The sequence below is a fragment of the Amia ocellicauda genome, chromosome 8 (assembly GCF_036373705.1).
Source record: "Amia ocellicauda isolate fAmiCal2 chromosome 8, fAmiCal2.hap1, whole genome shotgun sequence".
Taxonomy (NCBI): domain Eukaryota; kingdom Metazoa; phylum Chordata; class Actinopteri; order Amiiformes; family Amiidae; genus Amia; species Amia ocellicauda.
The window spans coordinates 24789416-24810279 of NC_089857.1; the positions used below are offsets into that span (position 1 = coordinate 24789416).

General features: G+C 34.1%; 1 protein-coding gene across 1 annotated transcript in view; it reads right to left on the reverse strand.

Moving 5' to 3' along the window:
* Window positions 1-20864, reverse strand: part of hcn1 (hyperpolarization activated cyclic nucleotide-gated potassium channel 1) — a 122182-nt gene that overhangs the window by 39284 nt on the left and 62034 nt on the right. Inside the window, exon 4 of the mRNA XM_066710777.1 lies at window positions 4268-4486. Within this exon, the coding sequence (XP_066566874.1) occupies window positions 4268-4486 (219 nt within the window). The remainder of the gene's footprint in view (window positions 1-4267; window positions 4487-20864) is intronic.

Below are 20864 nucleotides of genomic sequence, written 5' to 3' on the forward strand. Positions count from 1 at the left end.
AATCTTACTCCTTGGTACATGCAGTGCACTTTGTACCATGACACCTAACTATCAGACAAAATAAAATTAATAAATAAATATATATATATATATATATATATATATATATATATATATATATATACAGCTCTGGAAAAAAATAAGAGACCACTCCAAGTTCAGAGATCAATCTCTTAATTTTTTCCAGAGCTGTATATATATATATACACACAGACAGTGTTGGAAAGTAATGGAATACAATTAGCACCAGTACATATTCATTGATTACTAAATTATAATAATTGCATTCCAGTTCAATTACTCATGTTGGATGAGTATTTTCAAATCTGATAATTTCACAAAATGAACATTACATTACAGGAGAAATTCTCAATAATTTACAAGCAAAGAGTCCATTTGTAGTACATTGCAATATTGTTTTTATGTACATGCAACCTAGCTAAAAAGCATTCGAAAAGAAGGCAAATGGAGGCTGTCATGAACTCCGCTTTCATCGCATGAAGGTATAAAGATATTGCAAATTAGGGAATGAGACAGGTTACAATCAGAACATTTTTATTAATTTAAAATTATGTAAGAATCTAATTGTGAAATACGTTTCACAGTTGACTTATGTAGTGTTAGTGTAACTGAAACCTTTGTGTAACCTTGTTTGAAAAAGTATTAATGAACCTGTAAACCTAGAAGGCTCATCAAGGTAAGAGTGTGAGGCAAGAAAAAGGCTACATTAATTATTTAAGTTCAGCATACATAATAAAAATTCAATTACAATAAATATATGAAAACTATATAGTTGCTAATATGTTGTTCCCAGTTAGTTTTGCCAGTAACAAAATCCAATAAACAACTAGAAGAGAAAGCCTGCTGCAGATTTAACTCATTTTGTCATGTCTTTACATCCATCAATATAGTTTAAAAACGTACAAATAATAGTGCCGACAACAGTATTTGGAGGAAAAAAGTTTAACCTTGTGGCAAAGAAGAAGCCCAGGCTTATGTTCAATTTGTAATCTTATAGTTGTACTTCATTTGCAGTAGAATCATAACTAAAGCTTCAGGAACCTTTAGTGCCCAGTGGCAGAAAGCAGCTAGGCAGTAGAAATTTACCAGGAAACACATTTTATATAGCCTACTGTTGGATTATTTTGATATATTGTTCAATATTTTCAGAAAAAAAAATATATATATATTCTGCCTTTGTATAAATTACAAAATAGAAATAGTAAATTGTTAATTGCTACGATAGAAACTTGGTAGGTAACTGCCTTAATCTGCCTGGGAATGTGGCGTTCATGTTGAAAAGCTACATGCATCACTATTAGAATCAGGACTGATGCACAGCAACATTCGACAATTATCTATGGTAGACTGGACAGCAAACTCTAAATTACAATACTTTCCAAAAGATTTATGTAGTTGGTTAAAACACATCCACATTTTGTTTTTGTGATTTGTGCACTGTACCAGATTTGTTTTTATATAACATTTACTGTGGGTTAATTGTATTGTGCCTTTATTGTTCAGTAATTGTAATCTATGAATTATAATAGGTGTTGTTTGTGTTTACACTATAGCATAAAACAGTTAAAATGTGATCCAAAATATATTTAAAAAGTTATTCTATAATAATTATGTCAAACAATATAGGCTAGCAGAACAGCCTAAATATACCATGGCAATGACTAAATGAGTAAACAAATGAGTATAAATATATAAATATGATATAAAGATATCCATAAATTGGATATCTACCCAGTGCTCTATAAATCTAAGGTTTTATTATTTAATATTTTCAAATTAGTGTTCTTATAAGTCATTACAACCCTAAAAATAAAGCTGCATAAGATAGATATCTCTGCTAACAAGGACAAAAGCACCAAGGTTAAAGAGAACCTCCCTCTTTAAATTGTTCATCAAATTAAATTTCATCTGCAGAATAGGTAGACTTAAATTAGATATCAAAAACAATGCTGTCTGTTCCACAGTTTTCTCTGGAGAACTGTGTAGAACGTGGCTGCCTTGATCTTTAAAGAAATAAAGAATCTCAATCGGTTGTCTTTAGTTTACAAAGTTCTCCTCATTTCTGAGAGGAATGCAATACATTTACAGGTTGCAGTGCACTATTTACACTTTAAACAAATATTGCACTGTTAGGGGACATAATAGGTGAATCTCTGAATCAGAGCACATGATAGTGACACCCTTTGGCATTTGTCTACAGGGAGATCCAATTTTCCTATTTATCTGTTTCTAGTGTCCAGAAGGAGCTGTTATTTTGACTGCTGTTCACAGTGGATATCGAGGTGGTACTGCAGTTTCACCATAAAACTCTGATGCCTCATATTTTACATCATAGCATAAATACATTATATATAACTTATTTAATTAACAGAACACAGTATGAGAATGTAAACAGAATGAGATTGCCTAATTTATATATTGTAACGTGCCACTTCATAAGTATTTAAGTTTAAGTATAATAAGTAATCAATATTATTAGCATTTTGTTAGAAATTTATAAAACAACAACTATAATCATTGCATTTTGTCTAAATATATTATAATATATGATAAATATGTACCTAATATATATGTATAATTTAATAATCTAAGTATGAATGTAATATAATAAATATTGTATGTATCACATTTATTTGCAATTATATGCAAAATACATTCGTGGATGGGACATATTTGTAAGTTATCATCCTGAAACCAATAGGAGGAGTACTATGTATGGCTCATCAGTTCAGCATCTCCTGCAAGGACATTTTAAACAGTATTTGTAATCTGCATGCTTGGACTGCAGCTCAGACAAGCTGCAGCTTGCAAACCCTCAGGGTGAAATAGGCTTCTGCCTGAAATACATTCATGTCAAATCCATGAATGCTACTCATATATGTATTACCTCCTCCCTGGAAGAGCTAACACAATGCTATGAAATACTGGCATTTATTTATCAGCTATCTTCCTATAAAAATCTCTATAAAAGATATAATGGTACCATTGACTATGTTTACCAATTATATGATTATTTAGCACATTTAAATCTGAGTCACTGACTTTCATTCTGAAGAGAAAGAAAATCATGACAACCAACAATTATTCCAAGAAACACTCAAATTAAGGTTTTGTGATTTCCATTAGAAAAAAATCTTAAAAGGTGTGAGATCATTGTGATTCATTTAAATGACATGTTTGCCAATTTTTGCTCAGTTTGTATTCCCTTAGGGGATCATTCAATATCTTGGCAGAGGATGCAAGGTATCTAGTTTTCATGCAAATGTAAAGCTGTAATACTAATTTAGTTCATTACTCACTATACAACAGAAGTGTCTTTTCAATATTGGGGATGTACAAATCTAGCTGCATGTTCCAGTGTGTAAGGTATTGTTATATTCACTAGTAATATTACAAATAACTGTTAAACCACAGTGGTAGAAGAACTCGAAAGGTCAGGGGAATCTGTCCCAGAGGAAAATACTTACAAAAAAAAAGTATTCCCAGATTCCCAGATATCAATTGGTATAAATAATTAACATAATACAATCAGATGAAGGGTATCGATACATCCATTCAAATAAAAGGGAACTTGTTACCAGAATGTTTCCAGTTCAAGCTCTTGCTCTGCTGCTGATAAATAACCTCATTGTGCTCTCTCTCTCAGATGAGATGCATGGTTTGGTCCCCTCATGTCTGTCAATGTATCTACTATATTAAACATATCTGCATTTATACAAATTATGATATAATCAATAAACACATAGTTACATAAAAGCACATATTCTGGTCACCCTACATTTATTTAGAACTGTTATATATTTGTTTTTAATCATCCAAAATGCTTCCAACAATTTAACACTCCCAACCATACACATCACAGTTCACAATTTTAAGGAGTCAATTCATGTAGTCAAAACTCCCAGTTCATGTCATTCTTATGAGTTTGGATTGCTATAGTTAATATATGAAAAAGTAGCTGGCATGTCCTTGCAGTATATATAAAACTTGACACTGACTATATTTTATCATTTGTCATTAATTTAAAAATAATTATTTGTATTGTAATCTACTTAATTTAGCTACATTTGATATTTTTTTATAAGGACACAGTGTAATTCCTTCAGCATGATCTGCATCAGAAATGTTTAGAATTTCACTAAAACAATCACTCAGGTATCAAAAATATGATTAATGGGCAGTCTATTGTGTAGTAGGAGCCATTTCACTAGACTATCTCGAAAGCAAATAACAGTATGACTTTTACCTTTTCTTGGTACTGTCTTCGCGAAGAATCCAGGGATTGGATGAGGGCGGTGGCATGACCCACAAACATGGCGTAGCAGGTGGCACCCACAATCATGCTCAGCATGGTAATCCAGAGGTCAGACATACTCACTGGTGCGCGGGCACCATATCCAATGCAAAGCATGTGGCTCATAGCTTTGAAGAGTGCATATGAATACTGCTTACCCCAGGAATCGTTCTGAAAGCCAGAAAGGGGGAGAATTATGGAGTGCAAGATTGAAGGCAATCTCTTTGATGGATCACTGGATTTTGATTTTGAGAGAACATCCTGTCAACATACCCTTCATGCATGAGAGGAAAGACATAATATTTTATGCTCACAAAGTTTCAAACATATTTTTTTCTGCAGAAACTTGATGGCTTTAAGCACTGCTAATCAACATCTATTACTTCTGTTTGTTTTAAACTGCTGATTTATATTTTTTGTTTGGCCTAAGGACATTGCAGAGTGGAAGAGAAAAGAAGCTTTGCCTTGTTGTGGCATGCAAAAGGAATGCACATCACTAACAGTTAATTGTAATGTATTACATAAGCTGAAAAGCATAAATACCATGGACAGACTCGGCTGGGTAAAGTATACATTTTGCATTCTTCTCTTAACAACACCTTGAGAAAGGGGTTTTCATTATTGTAATATGCATCTGGTAAAGTGTATACATTTAATTTATTCACTTTGCTTTAACCTGATATGCAGGATACTTCACGTGTGCTTTTCCTTGGAAATCCCAAACCATAACACTTCTGTGAAAATAATTAAGGTCTGGATCATATTAAAACTTTGACCCACTGACCAATTGCAAATTAAAGCTCAGTAGCCTACTAGCATTAGCATTAGTCAGAAAGAAAACTGCTATTAGGTCCTAGAATTATCATTTGCAATTCATCAGAGGCATGGCCAGGGCTTTGAGTCTGTCCAGTAACTAATTGTGCATACAACAGGTCATAGATATAGACTCCACAGCTCAAGTTTGAAATTTTAACACTGTGGTTTGTTATTTATGCTATACATACAGAGTATGTTTAAATGTAAAGAGAATATTCAATAAAAGTGTCTTTCAATGTGTACACAATGCAGGGTTTACTTTACAGGCCTGTTGTTACTGTACATTCATTATCTTTAATGGGGAGGTCTTAATGTGGTTAGTGTCAAGTTTTATTGTCAATAATTGACAATGGCAGTGCTTACATCTGAGACAAGTTCTCACCATTGTTGTCCAGATTGGCTTGTCATAGTGCTCTGAGTAAAGTTTAAGCTCATCTGAGGGAAACCTAAATCTCACATGTTTTGAACAGAGCCTACTACTATTCTGTGAAGTCATGGATTAAAACATAATGATGGTACAGTGGAGTACACGCATTTAACTTACGCAAATTAAACTATATGCACTTGGTCAAAAAAACTACCAAAAAAACATTTAAATGGTGCTCACGATTTCGCCCACCATTCCACTCAGTGAGCGTATGCCCCAGAGTGAGCGTGAGATGAAGTCGAGAATCTGTTCCCTCAATCACTCAGTTCCTGCATGCCTCTCATAGTGTAAGCATCTTGCCATGCTGAGTGTGATTCTATTGTTTAAAGACACATATTTTTCGTACAACATGGCCCCTAAATGCAAGTAATCAGGTTTAATGTTTTATTTTTTCCATTCATTCTTCTGTCTCTCTCTTTTATTTAATTAAAAATACTGTACAATTATATTTTTCATAGGTACTCTTTATTATATTCTGTACATTACTAAATACATTATACATTTAAAAAAAAAAAACATGTATACTGTACGTTATGGGCGATTGAAGGAATTTTCAATGTAATGTGACTACAATGTAATGATAATTTGTCTTCTTTCTGTCCATATACATGTGTTTAGAACATTTCTTTTTTGTAGTTACACTTTAATAACCCCCCCGAAGCACAGTCTATTACTGTGATTAAGGTTTAAGGTGATTAAGAGGGCTCTGCTTTACAACAGAACATAAATAGCAACACGGTCCCTAAAAAAATACAGCAAGTCCATCTAGGCAAAAATGCTAAGGACTTGTCAACATAACACCACTGTTGTGATTCAGCCTCATCAATTTAAATTTGTCACTTAAAACAGGACATTAGCCTAGATAGAAACTTGCTTGTACAGATAACCCTTTTTCATTGTTGTTATGTTTAATCTTCTTTTGTAAAGTAGAATGAAAACTCTTTTCAAGTCATTGTGTACTGACAGTTAAAAGAGATTAAAATAATGTCTAAATCTAGCAAACAGTAGTTTATAATTTTTGTTAAATAAAGTTGAATATTTGGAATCAGTGAAATACTTCCAAGACAAATCCCAGAAAAACACACCCCGGGTAATGACTTAAATCGCTTTGCACAAATGTAAAAATAAAATTATAAATTGTGTTCTTACACTGGTGGTAGTTTACTGTTGTGTATATAGTAAATAATTGAGATCAAAAGGAAGGAATTTTAAAAATAATCCTGGTTTGCATTTCCACAAAGAATAAATGCAGGGTTCTTATAAAGATAATTGGCCTATTCAACCAACACAATTGTGATTACTGATGGTTTATATGCATATGAATAAAAAGACCACGAGTTTAGTAAATGGGATGGGTGTGTTGTCTTGTCTGTGTACCGGAAAGGGGACTCAAACAGAGGTGTTGGGAGAGGAGAAACAGAGCTGTAAATGGACACTATAGTGTATGTTGACCCTAAGAAACTAACTAAAGCAAATTATCACAGCCTTGTACTAGCCATAGTACTACTAAGCTATAGTTACTGAAGTGATTACTGAAGACATGGAATTCCAGATCTGTATATTTTTATTCTTGTACTTGCATAGTTCAAAAGATCAGCAAACAATGCTAATGCGTTTCAACAGTTTCTCTTCATCAGAACATTGCAAGTAAATCAGGTGTTTCAAACATTTAAATAACCTGAAAAAGCCACTCCCTGTATCAATTGATACCCCCTAATCCAGAGTCAATAGTCAATCAATACATAATTATTCAATCAACGTGCAAGTTGTTTCAGCAAGGAATATGTAGATGTTTTAATTAGATAATCTAAATTCCCCACTCTCCATGTTTAACCCCTTAGTCAATCATGATCATTCAATTATATTAAAAAATATTTAAATTCATTCATCAATAACTTCAGGGATCATACTGAATAAAACAGTTACCAAAAAAAATAATAATAATGTGCATGCATGTACACTCACCTAAAAGATTATTAGGAACACCATACTAATACTGTGTTTGACCCCCTTTCGCCTTCAGAACTGCCTTAATTCTACGTGGCATTGATTCAACAAGGTGCTGAAAGCATTCTTTAGAAATGTAGGCCCATATTGATAGGATAGCATCTTGCAGTTGATGGAGATTTGTGGGATGCACATCCAGGGCACGAAGCTCCCGTTCCACCACATCCCAAAGATGCTCTATTGGGTTGAGATCTGGTGACTGTGGGGGCCAGTTTAGTACAGTGAACTCATTGTCATGTTCAAGAAACCAATTTGAAATGATTCGACCTTTGTGACATGGTGCATTATCCTGCTGGAAGTAGCCATCAGAGGATGGGTACATGGTGGTCATAAAGGGATGGACATGGTCAGAAACAATGCTCAGGTAGGCCGTGGCATTTAAACGATGCCCAATTGGCACTAAGGGGCCTAAAGTGTGCCAAGAAAACATCCCCCACACCATTACACCACCACCACCAGCCTGCACAGTGGTAACAAGGCATGATGGATCCATGTTCTCATTCTGTTTACGCCAAATTCTGACTCTACCATCTGAATGTCTCAACAGAAATCGAGACTCATCAGACCAGGCAACATTTTTCCAGTCTTCAACTGTCCAATTTTGGTGAGCTTGTGCAAATTGTAGCCTCTTTTTCCTATTTGTAGTGGAGATGAGTGGTACCCGGTGGGGTCTTCTGCTGTTGTAGCCCATCCGCCTCAAGGTTGTACATGTTGTGGCTTCACAAATGCTTTGCTGCATACCTCGGTTGTAACGAGTGCTTATTTCAGTCAAAGTTGCTCTTCTATCAGCTTGAATCAGTCGGCCCATTCTCCTCTGACCTCTAGCATCAACAAGGCATTTTCGCCCACAGGACTGCCGCATACTGGATGTTTTTCCCTTTTCACACCATTCTTTGTAAACCCTAGAAATGGTTGTGCGTGAAAATCCCAGTAACTGAGCAGATTGTGAAATACTCAGACCGGCCCGTCTGGCACCAACAACCATGCCACGCTCAAAATTGCTTAAATCACCTTTCTTTCCCATTCAGACATTCAGTTTGGAGTTCAGGAGATTGTCTTGACCAGGACCACACCCCTAAATGCATTGAAGCAACTGCCATGTGATTGGTTGGTTAGATAATTGCATTAATGAGAAATTGAACAGGTGTTCCTAATAATCCTTTAGGTGAGTGTATATATATATATATATATATATATATATGAAGAAAGAGTATGTACAGGCACTAAAGAATAGTTGTCTAGTTGTGTTGTTTCCAATCTGGGGTGCCTTGTCCCGGGAATTTAACATAAAAAAGAATATCTAACTGCAAAGAACCACAGAAGATGAAGAACAGCAACTCCCATGGAAAGATCCAGATCTGTATATTTTTATTCTTGTACTTTCATAGTTCAAAAGATCAGCAAACAGCGTTAATGTGTTCAGTTCGTCTTCATCAGAACATTGCAAGTAATCAGGTGTTTCAAACATTTAAATAAAAAATAAAAAAAGCCACACCCTGTATCAATTGATACCCCCTAATCCAGAGTCAATAGTCAATCAATACATAATTATTCAATCAACGTGCAAGTTGTTTCAGCAAGGAATATGTAGATTAATTTTAATTAGATAATCTTGAGAGAAGTAATACCAGAGAATCCACCTCATGTCATATTCAAACGTGCTAAAAACATAAGGGATATTCTAGTACATTCTTTTAGTCCCAGAATTTAACATCCTCATACTTGTCTCCCTAACAAACCTCTGAATGGCAACTACAAATCCTGACATTGTGTACATTGTTCTAATACTAATAACACAAAATATTTCTCCCATCCACGATCTGGTAAAAAAATCAAAATTCATGGATTTATAAATTGTAACACCACTGGTGTAATCTATATGTTAACTTGCCCTTGTGGTCAGGTTTACATTGGACAAACCATAAGAAATCTGAAAATACGGATTGCAGAACACAAAGCAGCTATTCGAAAACAGAATCATGACTATGCAATGGCAAAGCATTACGCTAAGGCCGGACATGGATCTTCTCCACACTCATTGAGATCCGTGGGTGTGGAGAAGGTCAATGTACCGGCTAGAGGAGGGAACTTGGTAAATATTCTGTTATGTAGAAAAGCGCATTGGATTCTGACCTTGAACATATTGGAACCTATGTGTCTTAATGACAATATCAATCTATGTCTGCTTTAACTTTATTTTGTGCTTCTGAGGAAATACACTCACCTAAAGGATTATTAGGAACACCTGTTCAATTTCTCATTAATGCAATTATCTAACCAACCAATCACATGGCAGTTGCTTCAATGCATTTAGGGGTGTGGTCCTGGTCAAGACAATCTCCTGAACTCCAAACTGAATGTCTGAATGGGAAAGAAAGGTGATTTAAGCAATTCTGAGCGTGGCATGGTTGTTGGTGCCAGACGGGCCGGTCTGAGTATTTCACAATCTGCTCAGTTACTGGGATTTTCACGCACAACCATTTCTAGGGTTTACAAAGAATGGTGTGAAAAGGGAAAAACATCCAGTATGCGGCAGTACTGTGGGAGAAAATGCCTTGTTGATGCTAGAGGTCAGAGGAGAATGGGCCGACTGATTCAAGCTGATAGAAGAGCAACTTTGACTGAAATAACCACTCGTTACAACCGAGGTATGCAGCAAAGCATTTGTGAAGCCACAACATGTACAACCTTGAGGCGGATGGGCTACAACAGCAGAAGACCCCACCGGGTACCACTCATCTCCACTACAAATAGGAAAAAGAGGCTACAATTTGCACAAGCTCACCAAAATTGGACAGTTGAAGACTGGAAAAATGTTGCCTGGTCTGATGAGTCTCGATTTCTGTTGAGACATTCAGATGGTAGAGTCAGAATTTGGCGTAAACAAAATGAGAACATGGATCCATCATGCCTTGTTACCACTGTGCAGGCTGGTGGTGGTGGTGTAATGGTGTGGGGGATGTTTTCTTGGCACACTTTAGGCCCCTTAGTGCCAATTGGGCATCGTTTAAATGCCACGGCCTACCTGAGCATTGTTTCTGACCATGTCCATCCCTTTATGACCACCATGTACCCATCCTCTGATGGCTACTTCCAGCAGGATAATGCACCATGTCACAACGGTCGAATCATTTCAAATTTGCTTCTTGAACATGACAATGAGTTCACTGTACTAAACTGGCCCCCACAGTCACCAGATCTCAACCCAATAGAGCATCTTTGGGATGTGGTGGAACGGGAGCTTCGTGCCCTGGATGTGCATCCCACAAATCTCCATCAACTGCAAGATGCTATCCTATCAATATGGGCCAACATTTCTAAAGAATGCTTTCAGCACCTTGTTGAATCAATGCCACGTAGAATTAAGGCAGTTCTGAAGGTGAAAGCGTGTCAAACACAGTATTAGTATGGTGTTCCTAATAATCCTTTAGGTGAGTGTATATTTGGTAGTTGTCTGTATTTCAATTTATTTATCGCAATCTGTAAACAGAGTTATATCATATTTGTAGTGTGAAGCACCCTGTCTTGACTTAAATAAGAATGCAAGTTTTTAACTTTTTCCTATTAAAAGATTCTGTTTTTTCATTAACCTAATTGCTATCATGCCACAGTGCCATAGTGTTTTTCATCTAATACTTTCCTTAATTCTTAAATTCATAATTTAGTGTGATATACCGGAATTCTACAAAAGCAAACCAGAGATTTATAACCATATTTGGTCACAGTTTGGCAACTGGTTTATCACATGTATAACAAAGAAGGTCAAAGGTTAAGTTAGGGTTAGATACTGTGTTACAAGTATTTTTGGTCTTGGGAGTGAACCAGAAGGAATTTTGTACAGTAATTATAATGTTTTGGTTTGGTTTGGTTTTGGAATTTGGTTGCATAGATCTGTACTAAACTGAAAACTAAATGTTAATATATACTGTATTTTCTATCTCTTAAGCTTAATATAACACAAAGATAACATCATACTAATTCATATGTACCTCCTCTGAATTCTATGGATTTATTTTTGTTAGAAATTAGATTAAATTATAATCTCCAGCAGCCCTTTATCCATACAGATACTGAATAAATAGCCCATTATTTGAAAGTGTTAGCCATTATTTTTTTAATCTAATCTATTAATTTTAATGTATGCATGTCTGATAGTAAAAGCAAGGATGTGAGACTGATAGGAAATGAAAAGAAAGATTTATTTTCATGTCTAATTGGAATTGCCCAAGGAAAAAGTAATTTTATTAATGTATGACAGAGGATTTTGTTTTATACCTAAGTGAATTCTGCCCTCAAATATTGTGTTTTGGGTTTGCCATTGGAGGGTAGGTCAAAGTTTTGATTTAGACTGAGCCATGGTTATGTTTTCTGTTCAAACCAATAGAGCCAAGACAAGCTGATCTTGCACTTTCAGAACATGACTTTCTAAATTAATAGGATTGACCTTGTAAATACTGTGTACAACAAAACACAACAGTATACAAATAAACAAACATAAACATTCATTGTTTTTTATCCAGGTTTATCCAAAACATACAGACAAGTGACTTTGACTTTAAAGACAGTCCCTGAGGCTATGTGTACATAGATCTCCAGTGACAGCAGGCAAAGTCATCATCTCTTCAGCACATCTCTTCTACGCTTACAGGCACAAACTATGGCTAATTAAACCACTAGGATCGTAAAACTGTGTGTGGTTCAGTAACATTCTACTTCTGTCTGATTATTGATAGATTAACCATTAGTACTAGGAACTTATCAAATATCACAGCTTGAGAAACTAAAGTAGCTGCAGCTGACTGAAACAATAACTAGGCTTGCTTCACAGAGTAAGGCATAGAATTATTGTAATCTATTCAAGTGAGGTCCTTGCTATTATCTTACTTCACACTTACATTTTCAAGAAGGAAAACAGGCTGATTTGAGTAAAAATGCACAGCAACATGTCTCACATGCTCAATTATGTATCGGTTGAGTGCCTAAAATAGCTGGCCAGGGAGATAGCCTTCTTAACCCTGTCAAGAGAGCTATCATTAGATTTCAAGTTCTAGGCAGTTTTCTAAATCTTCCCACAAAGACTTATGAAGGTAAATGGGCTTTTTCTTCCTTGCATATTGTATATGTTATGTCAGACCTCAAAGGAAGTTATGTTTCTTTTCAGAGGTAGTCACTGTACAAATATTTTTATAAAGTCTTTACTGCATTTATTTAAATATGTATTATGTCTCAAATGAGACTTTGTATTAAGTATAGTTGCACCATAGCATGGGGATAATGATGAATGATAGTCTTGTTTAAACATTATTTTAATTCCACCATTGAGTTTTTGTTCTCATTAATGGCAAGCGCTTCCTGTAGAATAGGTTGTTGTCAACCTTGTAATGTATAAATTGACAAAACCAAATTAAAGACAACACTTTCATGCAGCATATTTTACATTACTAACAACACAACTTTGGTTATTTTAGAAGTCAATCATTAAATAACTAGTACATAGCACAGTGGAGCACCTTATGAAGTATTTCAAATTAATCATACAATTAGTAAAAAAAAAAAAAAAAAAAAGCAGCACCTCTTGTGAGATATCAAATGATTAATTGAGTCTGGTCCGCCACAGGATGGCTCTGCCTTCAGCTATGTGATTACTGTATAAAAGTTCATTATTCATACAAATTCTAACATTTAATTATGTATTACTCTGGTAATGTTTTATTCTTTTTATTTGAATACATTTTGGATTAAAGGAAAACAAAATTCCATTATGAAATCTTTTTTTTTTTACACAACAATCCCTTGAAAGAAGAATGGGCTAACCAACAATGTTTAAATTCAATAGCGGAATATAATGAACTTGGCATTTCTTTCATGAAACTGTAAGTGACACTCATGTGCTCTTTGAAAACATCCTTTTATTTTTTGCATTACATTCAATTGATACAGAAATGGATGCATTGTCTCTAATAGTACATGCTGATGCTCATAATTTGTAGTAATACAATTATTAATTGAGATGATTAAGTTTCCAGGATGGGATGATTGTTAATGTCTGCTCAGTAAGTGGTTTTATGAGGATGCAATATTGGCCTCCTGGTGCTGAAGGATTAAAATATAGGTAATAAAGCCAGGTCCCAAAAAACACACCCTACATATAGGGCCCAACTCACACTCTAGGGAGGTTTAACAGTTTGAATCACTCAAGCAGTTTTTACATTCACCATCCCACACCATTAAAATAGATTCACCTCAAATCAACAAAACCCCAGTATCCATGTAAACTATACTTGTATTACTTTTATACATATATATATATATATATATATATATATATATATATATATATATATATATATATATATATATATACATCAGTTACTTTTACTAAGGGGGTTGAGTTTATTGCTGCAGGCTTGCCCTGGGAAATCAACAAATGTGTGTGTGTGCGTGTGTGTATACAGTGTTGGATAGTAATGGAAGTATTGCAGTTTTACGAACTAATAGATTACGAACATCTTAATAACTGTATTCCATTATAGTTACTCAGGTCAGATGAGTATTGTTTAAAAAAAAATTAGGTGGTTACTTCAATTGCTTCTTGATAATTTACAGCAAAAGGTACAAAACTCAAGTAGGGAAATTAGCAAGAATCTGTAGTATTTTGCAACATTGTTTTGTTAAACTCCATAGAAAGAAGCAGACATGTCAGAAGAACAACTTTGTTTTATTTGTAATTACGTAGGAATACGAATGTAATGTGTAGTTTATAAATGTGCTTAGCTTCATGTGAAAAAAGTGTACAGTGTCCAGGGTTTTTTTTTTTTTAATTTAATAAAAGGGAAAATGTGGAAGTGCAAGATGTGTCTTTCACTGGATAAAAACACTTTCTACAAAAACAAAGATTTTGACAAAAATACATAGTAAATAAATCCTTACAATAACAACAATTATTTTAAAAAAGAGCCATGTGTAGGGTTTAATGCATTTTGTCATTACATCAGTCTGTATACTCACAATAATAATAATGGTGACACCATATGATCAGCGTAAATCACTAATTTGAAGAAGGATATATCATCTTTCTAGCAATGAAGAAGTCAAATGCTGTATTTGTAATGTTATGAGTCTGCTTTGGTTGCATTCTAATCATTACTTAAACTTCAGGAACATGATTTCCCTTTTTTCTCCTTGGTGCCAAACCGGGTGATGAATAAATAAATGAAAGTCAGCTATTCGCTGTAATTCTTTTTTTGTGGTGTGAAAAAAATTGCCAGGAGACAGCAATTTAGTTGGAAACACATCCCTACTCTTGCAATATTTTGAGATTCATTTAAACATTTTTAGGGCTTGCCCTAAATCTTTTAGAAGGACATCACTACATTATGTAATAAAACGCTCACCTACAGTTAATTAATTGTAATGACTGAAAGCATTTCACTGCATTATTATACTGCCTAGGGGATGTGGAGATAATGTCTAAAAATGATACGCCTCACTAGTGGAATCAGGAGAGATGCAAGTTTTTTTTCCATGACATTTTTTTATTTTTAAATGAATACTGACATTATGTGCTGTATGAAAAATAATAATAATACGCAAAATTGCAAAAGTTCCAGACACAATTCAACCAAGATAAATAAAAGTGAAATTAAAAATTGAATAAGTGTGGTGTGTGTGCATCATATTTCCTAAAGAGGCTTTATACTGGATGGGAGTCTGTCACCATTTTTTTGAATTCCTGGAGTCAATGTGATGCATGAGAATGTGTGCCAGTTATTCATCTTCTTATTAATGCAAGACTGTATGACTTTTATATGAAAGTCACTGTAGAATTTCTCAGCTGGATACATTTTAAACAATTGAACAGGTATGAAAAACAACATTTAATCAGTCTTCCATATTTAAGTTGATTGTGCTGTAAATATAGAATTTACATAATGTTTTATTTCCTTTTTCTCCTTCTCTTAATTTTTTTTTTAAATGAAAGTACTCCAAATGTAATCTAAATGTAATCTGATTAAGTCGCTGACTTGGACTATTATATACTGGAATATGTTACAAGGTAACTTGTATTTTGTAACTAAATATACTTTTTCAAAGCAACCTTCCCAAAACTGTATGTATGTGTATATACAGTATATATTTAAAATTACTAAAGCAATAAAAAACTATTTTCACTGTTCATTATTCACTAGGATCTATGAAGTAAGATTGCTTTCTCCCAGGGCAAAAGAGACCTTTGACTTGACTGATGCTCGTGCCTGTGGGGATATGCATATCATATCCAGAAATGTTTTAAATTAATCTTTGAAACACATTTGTAGAATGTCTCAAGACTCACACTCATGAGTACTGCAGGCATCAATACTATTTATTTAATGTTAAGGATTTTTTAGATTATAATTTTGTTTTTTTAAATTCTGTACATTTCCCGGCAAATTAGCATACCAGGATGCATTATGGAAAACTGCACTACAACTCTGTTAAAGGTTATAAAAGAAAGGACATCCATCCTTCAAATGTTTCATTCAAATACTGAAGTGCACAAAAAAAATCTATTTATTATCAATTTCTTGCCTTTCAGTTTTCTACAGCAAGACATTTTTAGTTAAAGAACATTACACAGGATGAAGTCATTTCCCCAGATATGCTTCTTTAAGGTGGCTGGAATGTTGTATCATGACTTCAGGCAAGTGTGGTACTAATGGTAGCCACAGTATCTTATCAAATTATTAAGTTGATGAGGTTCACCAGAAGCTAAAGCTAGTTTCATTCCATTAATCATGTAGATAATATATGCTATACAACTCAGCAATAATTACTGTCTGAAGTTTTTCATTTTAGAAATGTTATTTTCATGTTTTAAAACATCTTAATTTTGACTGAAAGTAATGGGGAATACAATTTCACCACAATACCACTGGAACAGTATTTTCCAAGTATTGTTTTGTACGGCATGCTTTCAAAGAGAACCTATTATATTTTTCTGTACACACACAGTTTTGGAAAATAATGTATTTAAAAAAATAAATAAAAACATTTTAAAATAATATGTAAGTATGTTGTATATAATTAACCCTAAACATGACATACAATATAAAATAATGCTGTCATAAATCTTTCATACTAGCATAAATTGCTTTCTAGATCTATAGTGAAATGTAAATGATAGTGTATCCCTCAAATTTCAATTTAAAAATAACTCTTATGGTACTCAACATTTAACACACTTTTATTCTCAAACCATTGACTTATTGACAATAAATTTGAGTCAGTCCTTTGTGTGATTTGGGTCATTATACCTTCTTCCACACATCAAGAATAGTGATGTCTGCCTACTTATGCTAATGGTAATCTGTTAAAAGACATCAGTATTTTTATGGAAGATTGTGCCCCACCTATCTCAAAATGGGAACGCCAGTGCAACTTAAGTAAGTCACCAGACATGATTCTGACTGCAGACTTGTAAGTTAAGCTCAACAAATCCCTCCCAAAGCATTGTATTTACCTATGTTTCCTAGACCCCCTCTCAAAACAAATGTTAATGTACTGTGTTGCCACATACATAAAAAAGCGTGAATGTCAAATAAAAATAGACTGATTTTTTTTTACACAACAACTTTATATGCAGTGAATCAACCTTTGGGCAATACACGAATGCCGTTTTCAATCTTTCTATACTCCCCTTCTTACTTACCAATATATTTATTGTAGATGGGCTTTAAAGGTTCCTAGATAGCAGAATCAGTATAAAGAAAATAAATGTCTGGAACTCCAGCACTATTATTATTGTTCCCATTCCAAATAAATAAAGGAATATTTTGAACTATGGACCATGAATGACCATAGCGAAAGAAAGGCATTTCTTGTAAATTCTAAAAACTTATAACAAAATATAATATATTCAGTATTTTTAAATCAATATCCCAATTGTTTTAAATATGCCACAGTGTTCTTCATTCTTTTATATGAATATGTTGATATACAGCTGTTTGCCCAACGATGGCCTGGTGTATTCTGCCTTGCGCCCTATGCCTGTCGGGATCGGCTTCCCCGCGACCCTCACCAGGATAAGTGGTTTCGAAAATGGATGGATGGATGGATGGATATACAGCTGGTAAAGCTTATTTCTCAATCAAGATATACATCAGTATTAGCTGAGTAGCTAACTTTCCTTTTTATAGGAAGAAATTCCTATCCATTCAATGTCTATTCTGGAGTGCATGCAGCCATGAATTAAATGGTCCTCACATATATTTTCCATCAGCTGTATTTTTCCAGGGGAATTCTCGAGTCCAGTTCACATTACGACTTCTCAAATATACATTTAACAATATAATTTCCAAATTATATAATTATTTAATGAGACTGTGATATGGTCTATGAAGCATTTGCTGATTTATTTAGTACATCTTCCATTTTAATTACTGTTTTTAATGTTCAGAAATGTATAGCTTTGTTCTATGACACAAACTAATGTAAGCATATATATATACATAGCTCTGGAAAAAATTAAGAGACCACTCCATGTTCAGAACTCAATGTTAAGTGGTCTCTTAATTTTTCCAGAGCTATACATATAATATGCCTGAACTGTAAACCACGGAAAAGTAAAAAAGAATAACATGATATGCCTTTTTCAATTTCAATCATCGAACATTAATGTAATCAGAGGGAAAGTGGAGCTGGCCAAATGCTGAGTCTTTGCTTTTCAGTTGATCTGTAGTTTTGCTGTCAGCGTATTTATGTCTAGCCTTGGGTGTGTATGAAAAGCTATTTCAACAACAAGCACAATTCTTATCATAGACACACAGAATGCAGCAATGGTATGGACACTAGGCTTCTGTGACCTATGTAAGTCCGTAAATTGGTGTTAAGGGGAGAGTACATCACATTTTGTCCTTGCTAAGAGCAAATTTAACACATATACACACATTATGCCATCAGAAGATTTAAAAGCAGTTTTACAGACCACTAAGTATAGTAAAAATATAATGTATATGCATAGACACCAACTAAGTGAATACCATGCCTCCTATGCATTTGTCAGTGCAAGGTGATCTATTGGGATTTAAATCTTTAGTGGAAAGTATTTCTATCATTATTGTATATACATATTTGTATGGAACTGTTTCACGAATGCATTTATCAAATGTAAACAAGATCCAAAAATGAAATGCACAGTAAGTGCATAATTAAACCTGATAACAAAGTAAGCCTATACACCAATAAGCATTAATTAGAATGCTTATATAATTTCCCAATGATAATGAATGGTATGCTCTAACAAACTGAAAGATTACACATCTTGGATAGGACTGGAACAAAAATCATGCATTATGCACATTACATTTTGTTAATATACATTTAACATGATTCTTTCTTGCTGTGGTATGAAGAGCATGATAATCTAACCATATGTATGTAAATGAAGATCAGATTGCTGCCAGCAATAATACCTTTATTTGGATTAACATAAATATCCAACAAACATGGCACTGGATTCTACATGAGTATTACATGAATCCAGTTATTTAAAATGTTTCTGAGCTTTTGTAAAATGCTACATTCACAATCTGAAACCAGATTTACCAGATTTTGTCAATTTGTTTCTTAAAAGATGTAAACAAATGAACAAATAAAACAAAACAAAAATAATGAAAGAGAGAAATGGAAAATTAGACTATGATGATATAATAAATCTTGATTAATATTCCCAAAATCCAAGAGCAAAGAAAAATGCACTTGTATTGTCAGTCTTGTTTTAGTCATTGGTTGAATAATTACAGTGTACAGTTCTTTGCATAGTTTGCAGTGAACAGTTTAAAGTCATTTAGATTACCATTTATATTAACATAATAATGCAGTCGTGAGAATTTGACTTTTAGAGACACTTTTCAAATCTCTTTGAGGGAGTTAATTCTTAAGAGTGACTTATGACACTGCCTAATTGTGTCCCTTTTAAATGATTTGCAGGCTAGAGTTCATAGCCTTGAGAATTCCACAAACTGCTTGTTGTACCTGGAATTAGTAAAAAAAATTGTTTGTCAGCTTTTCTGAGAATATCAGTCCTTCTGTCACAACCAGCTCTGCCTTCTCAGCAGTCGTGTTCCCACCTGGAAACTGTCTGAATACACCCCATTGCTCAGCAACACATCAACAGCTCCCCTGCATTCTGATTAGAGTTTTTGATGGCATGCAACAATAGGAATGTTTCTCCCCATGCTGAGGGGATTTAATCCACTGAAAGGTAAAACTAGGAAGAGCACAGTCAAATTCAAGAATCTTAAGTCTTAAATGAAAAAAATAAATAGATCATACATTATGTGGCAAAATTGTTTTACAAAAATACTACTACATCAAAAAGCACATTCCATTTAGTGATTTAGCAAATTGATTATATTTGTATAAGTGTGCAAAAAAAAAAGAGTGGAAAGAAACCTGTAGTCATATGTTATAACAGGAGATGAACTCCTTTTAAGATTACATTTGTGAGATGATTTATAACAACATAGACCATACATACAAGTATTTACTTTTGAGTCAAATAATCTTGGATTGTTTTATTATTTATTTATTTTAATGAAGTTGTTATTCACTGGCATGGAGTACAAATGGAAAGGATACATTAAAATGCCTGTATTATATAACAACTGTCATTATTTGTTTATATTATAATGATCTCATAGAATACAAAGTAATCAATTCACAATTCAAAAAGGTTTAAAGTGCATTGTTTTAATTGACAAAGCATATACAGTTGGGTTACAAATCAAAGGAAAAACCTGAATGAATGATTATAGGAACATAATGAATGCAGATGCCTCCAAACAGGTGTACTGCATGATACAATTAAGCAATTTAAAATCATATCCTGCTCTGTGGCATGTATAACAATACTGAGAAGGCCCAGTTAACCTCAATTTTGGATCAAGATGGCAAGAGGAAAGGATCTAACTGACTTTGAAAGAGGGGTCATTATTGGGGCACGAATGGCAGGAGCTTCAGTCACAAAGACTGCTCAACTGACTAGTGTTTCAGTAGGAACAGTGACTAAAGTTACATCTGCATTTAAATCTATGGGAAAGACATCAGTAAATAGGGTTGGAAATTGTGGTCGAAAGCACACATTCGATGACCGTGATGCTCGTGCATTACTGCGATATGTAAGGAAAAACAGAAGAGCAACTCCCAACTTTCCCAGGTGACTGAGAATGTCAATGCAGGACGTGAGGACTACACATAGTAGGGTTGCAGTACATAAACCCCTCATTACAAAGACAAATGCACATTTTAGTGGTGCGC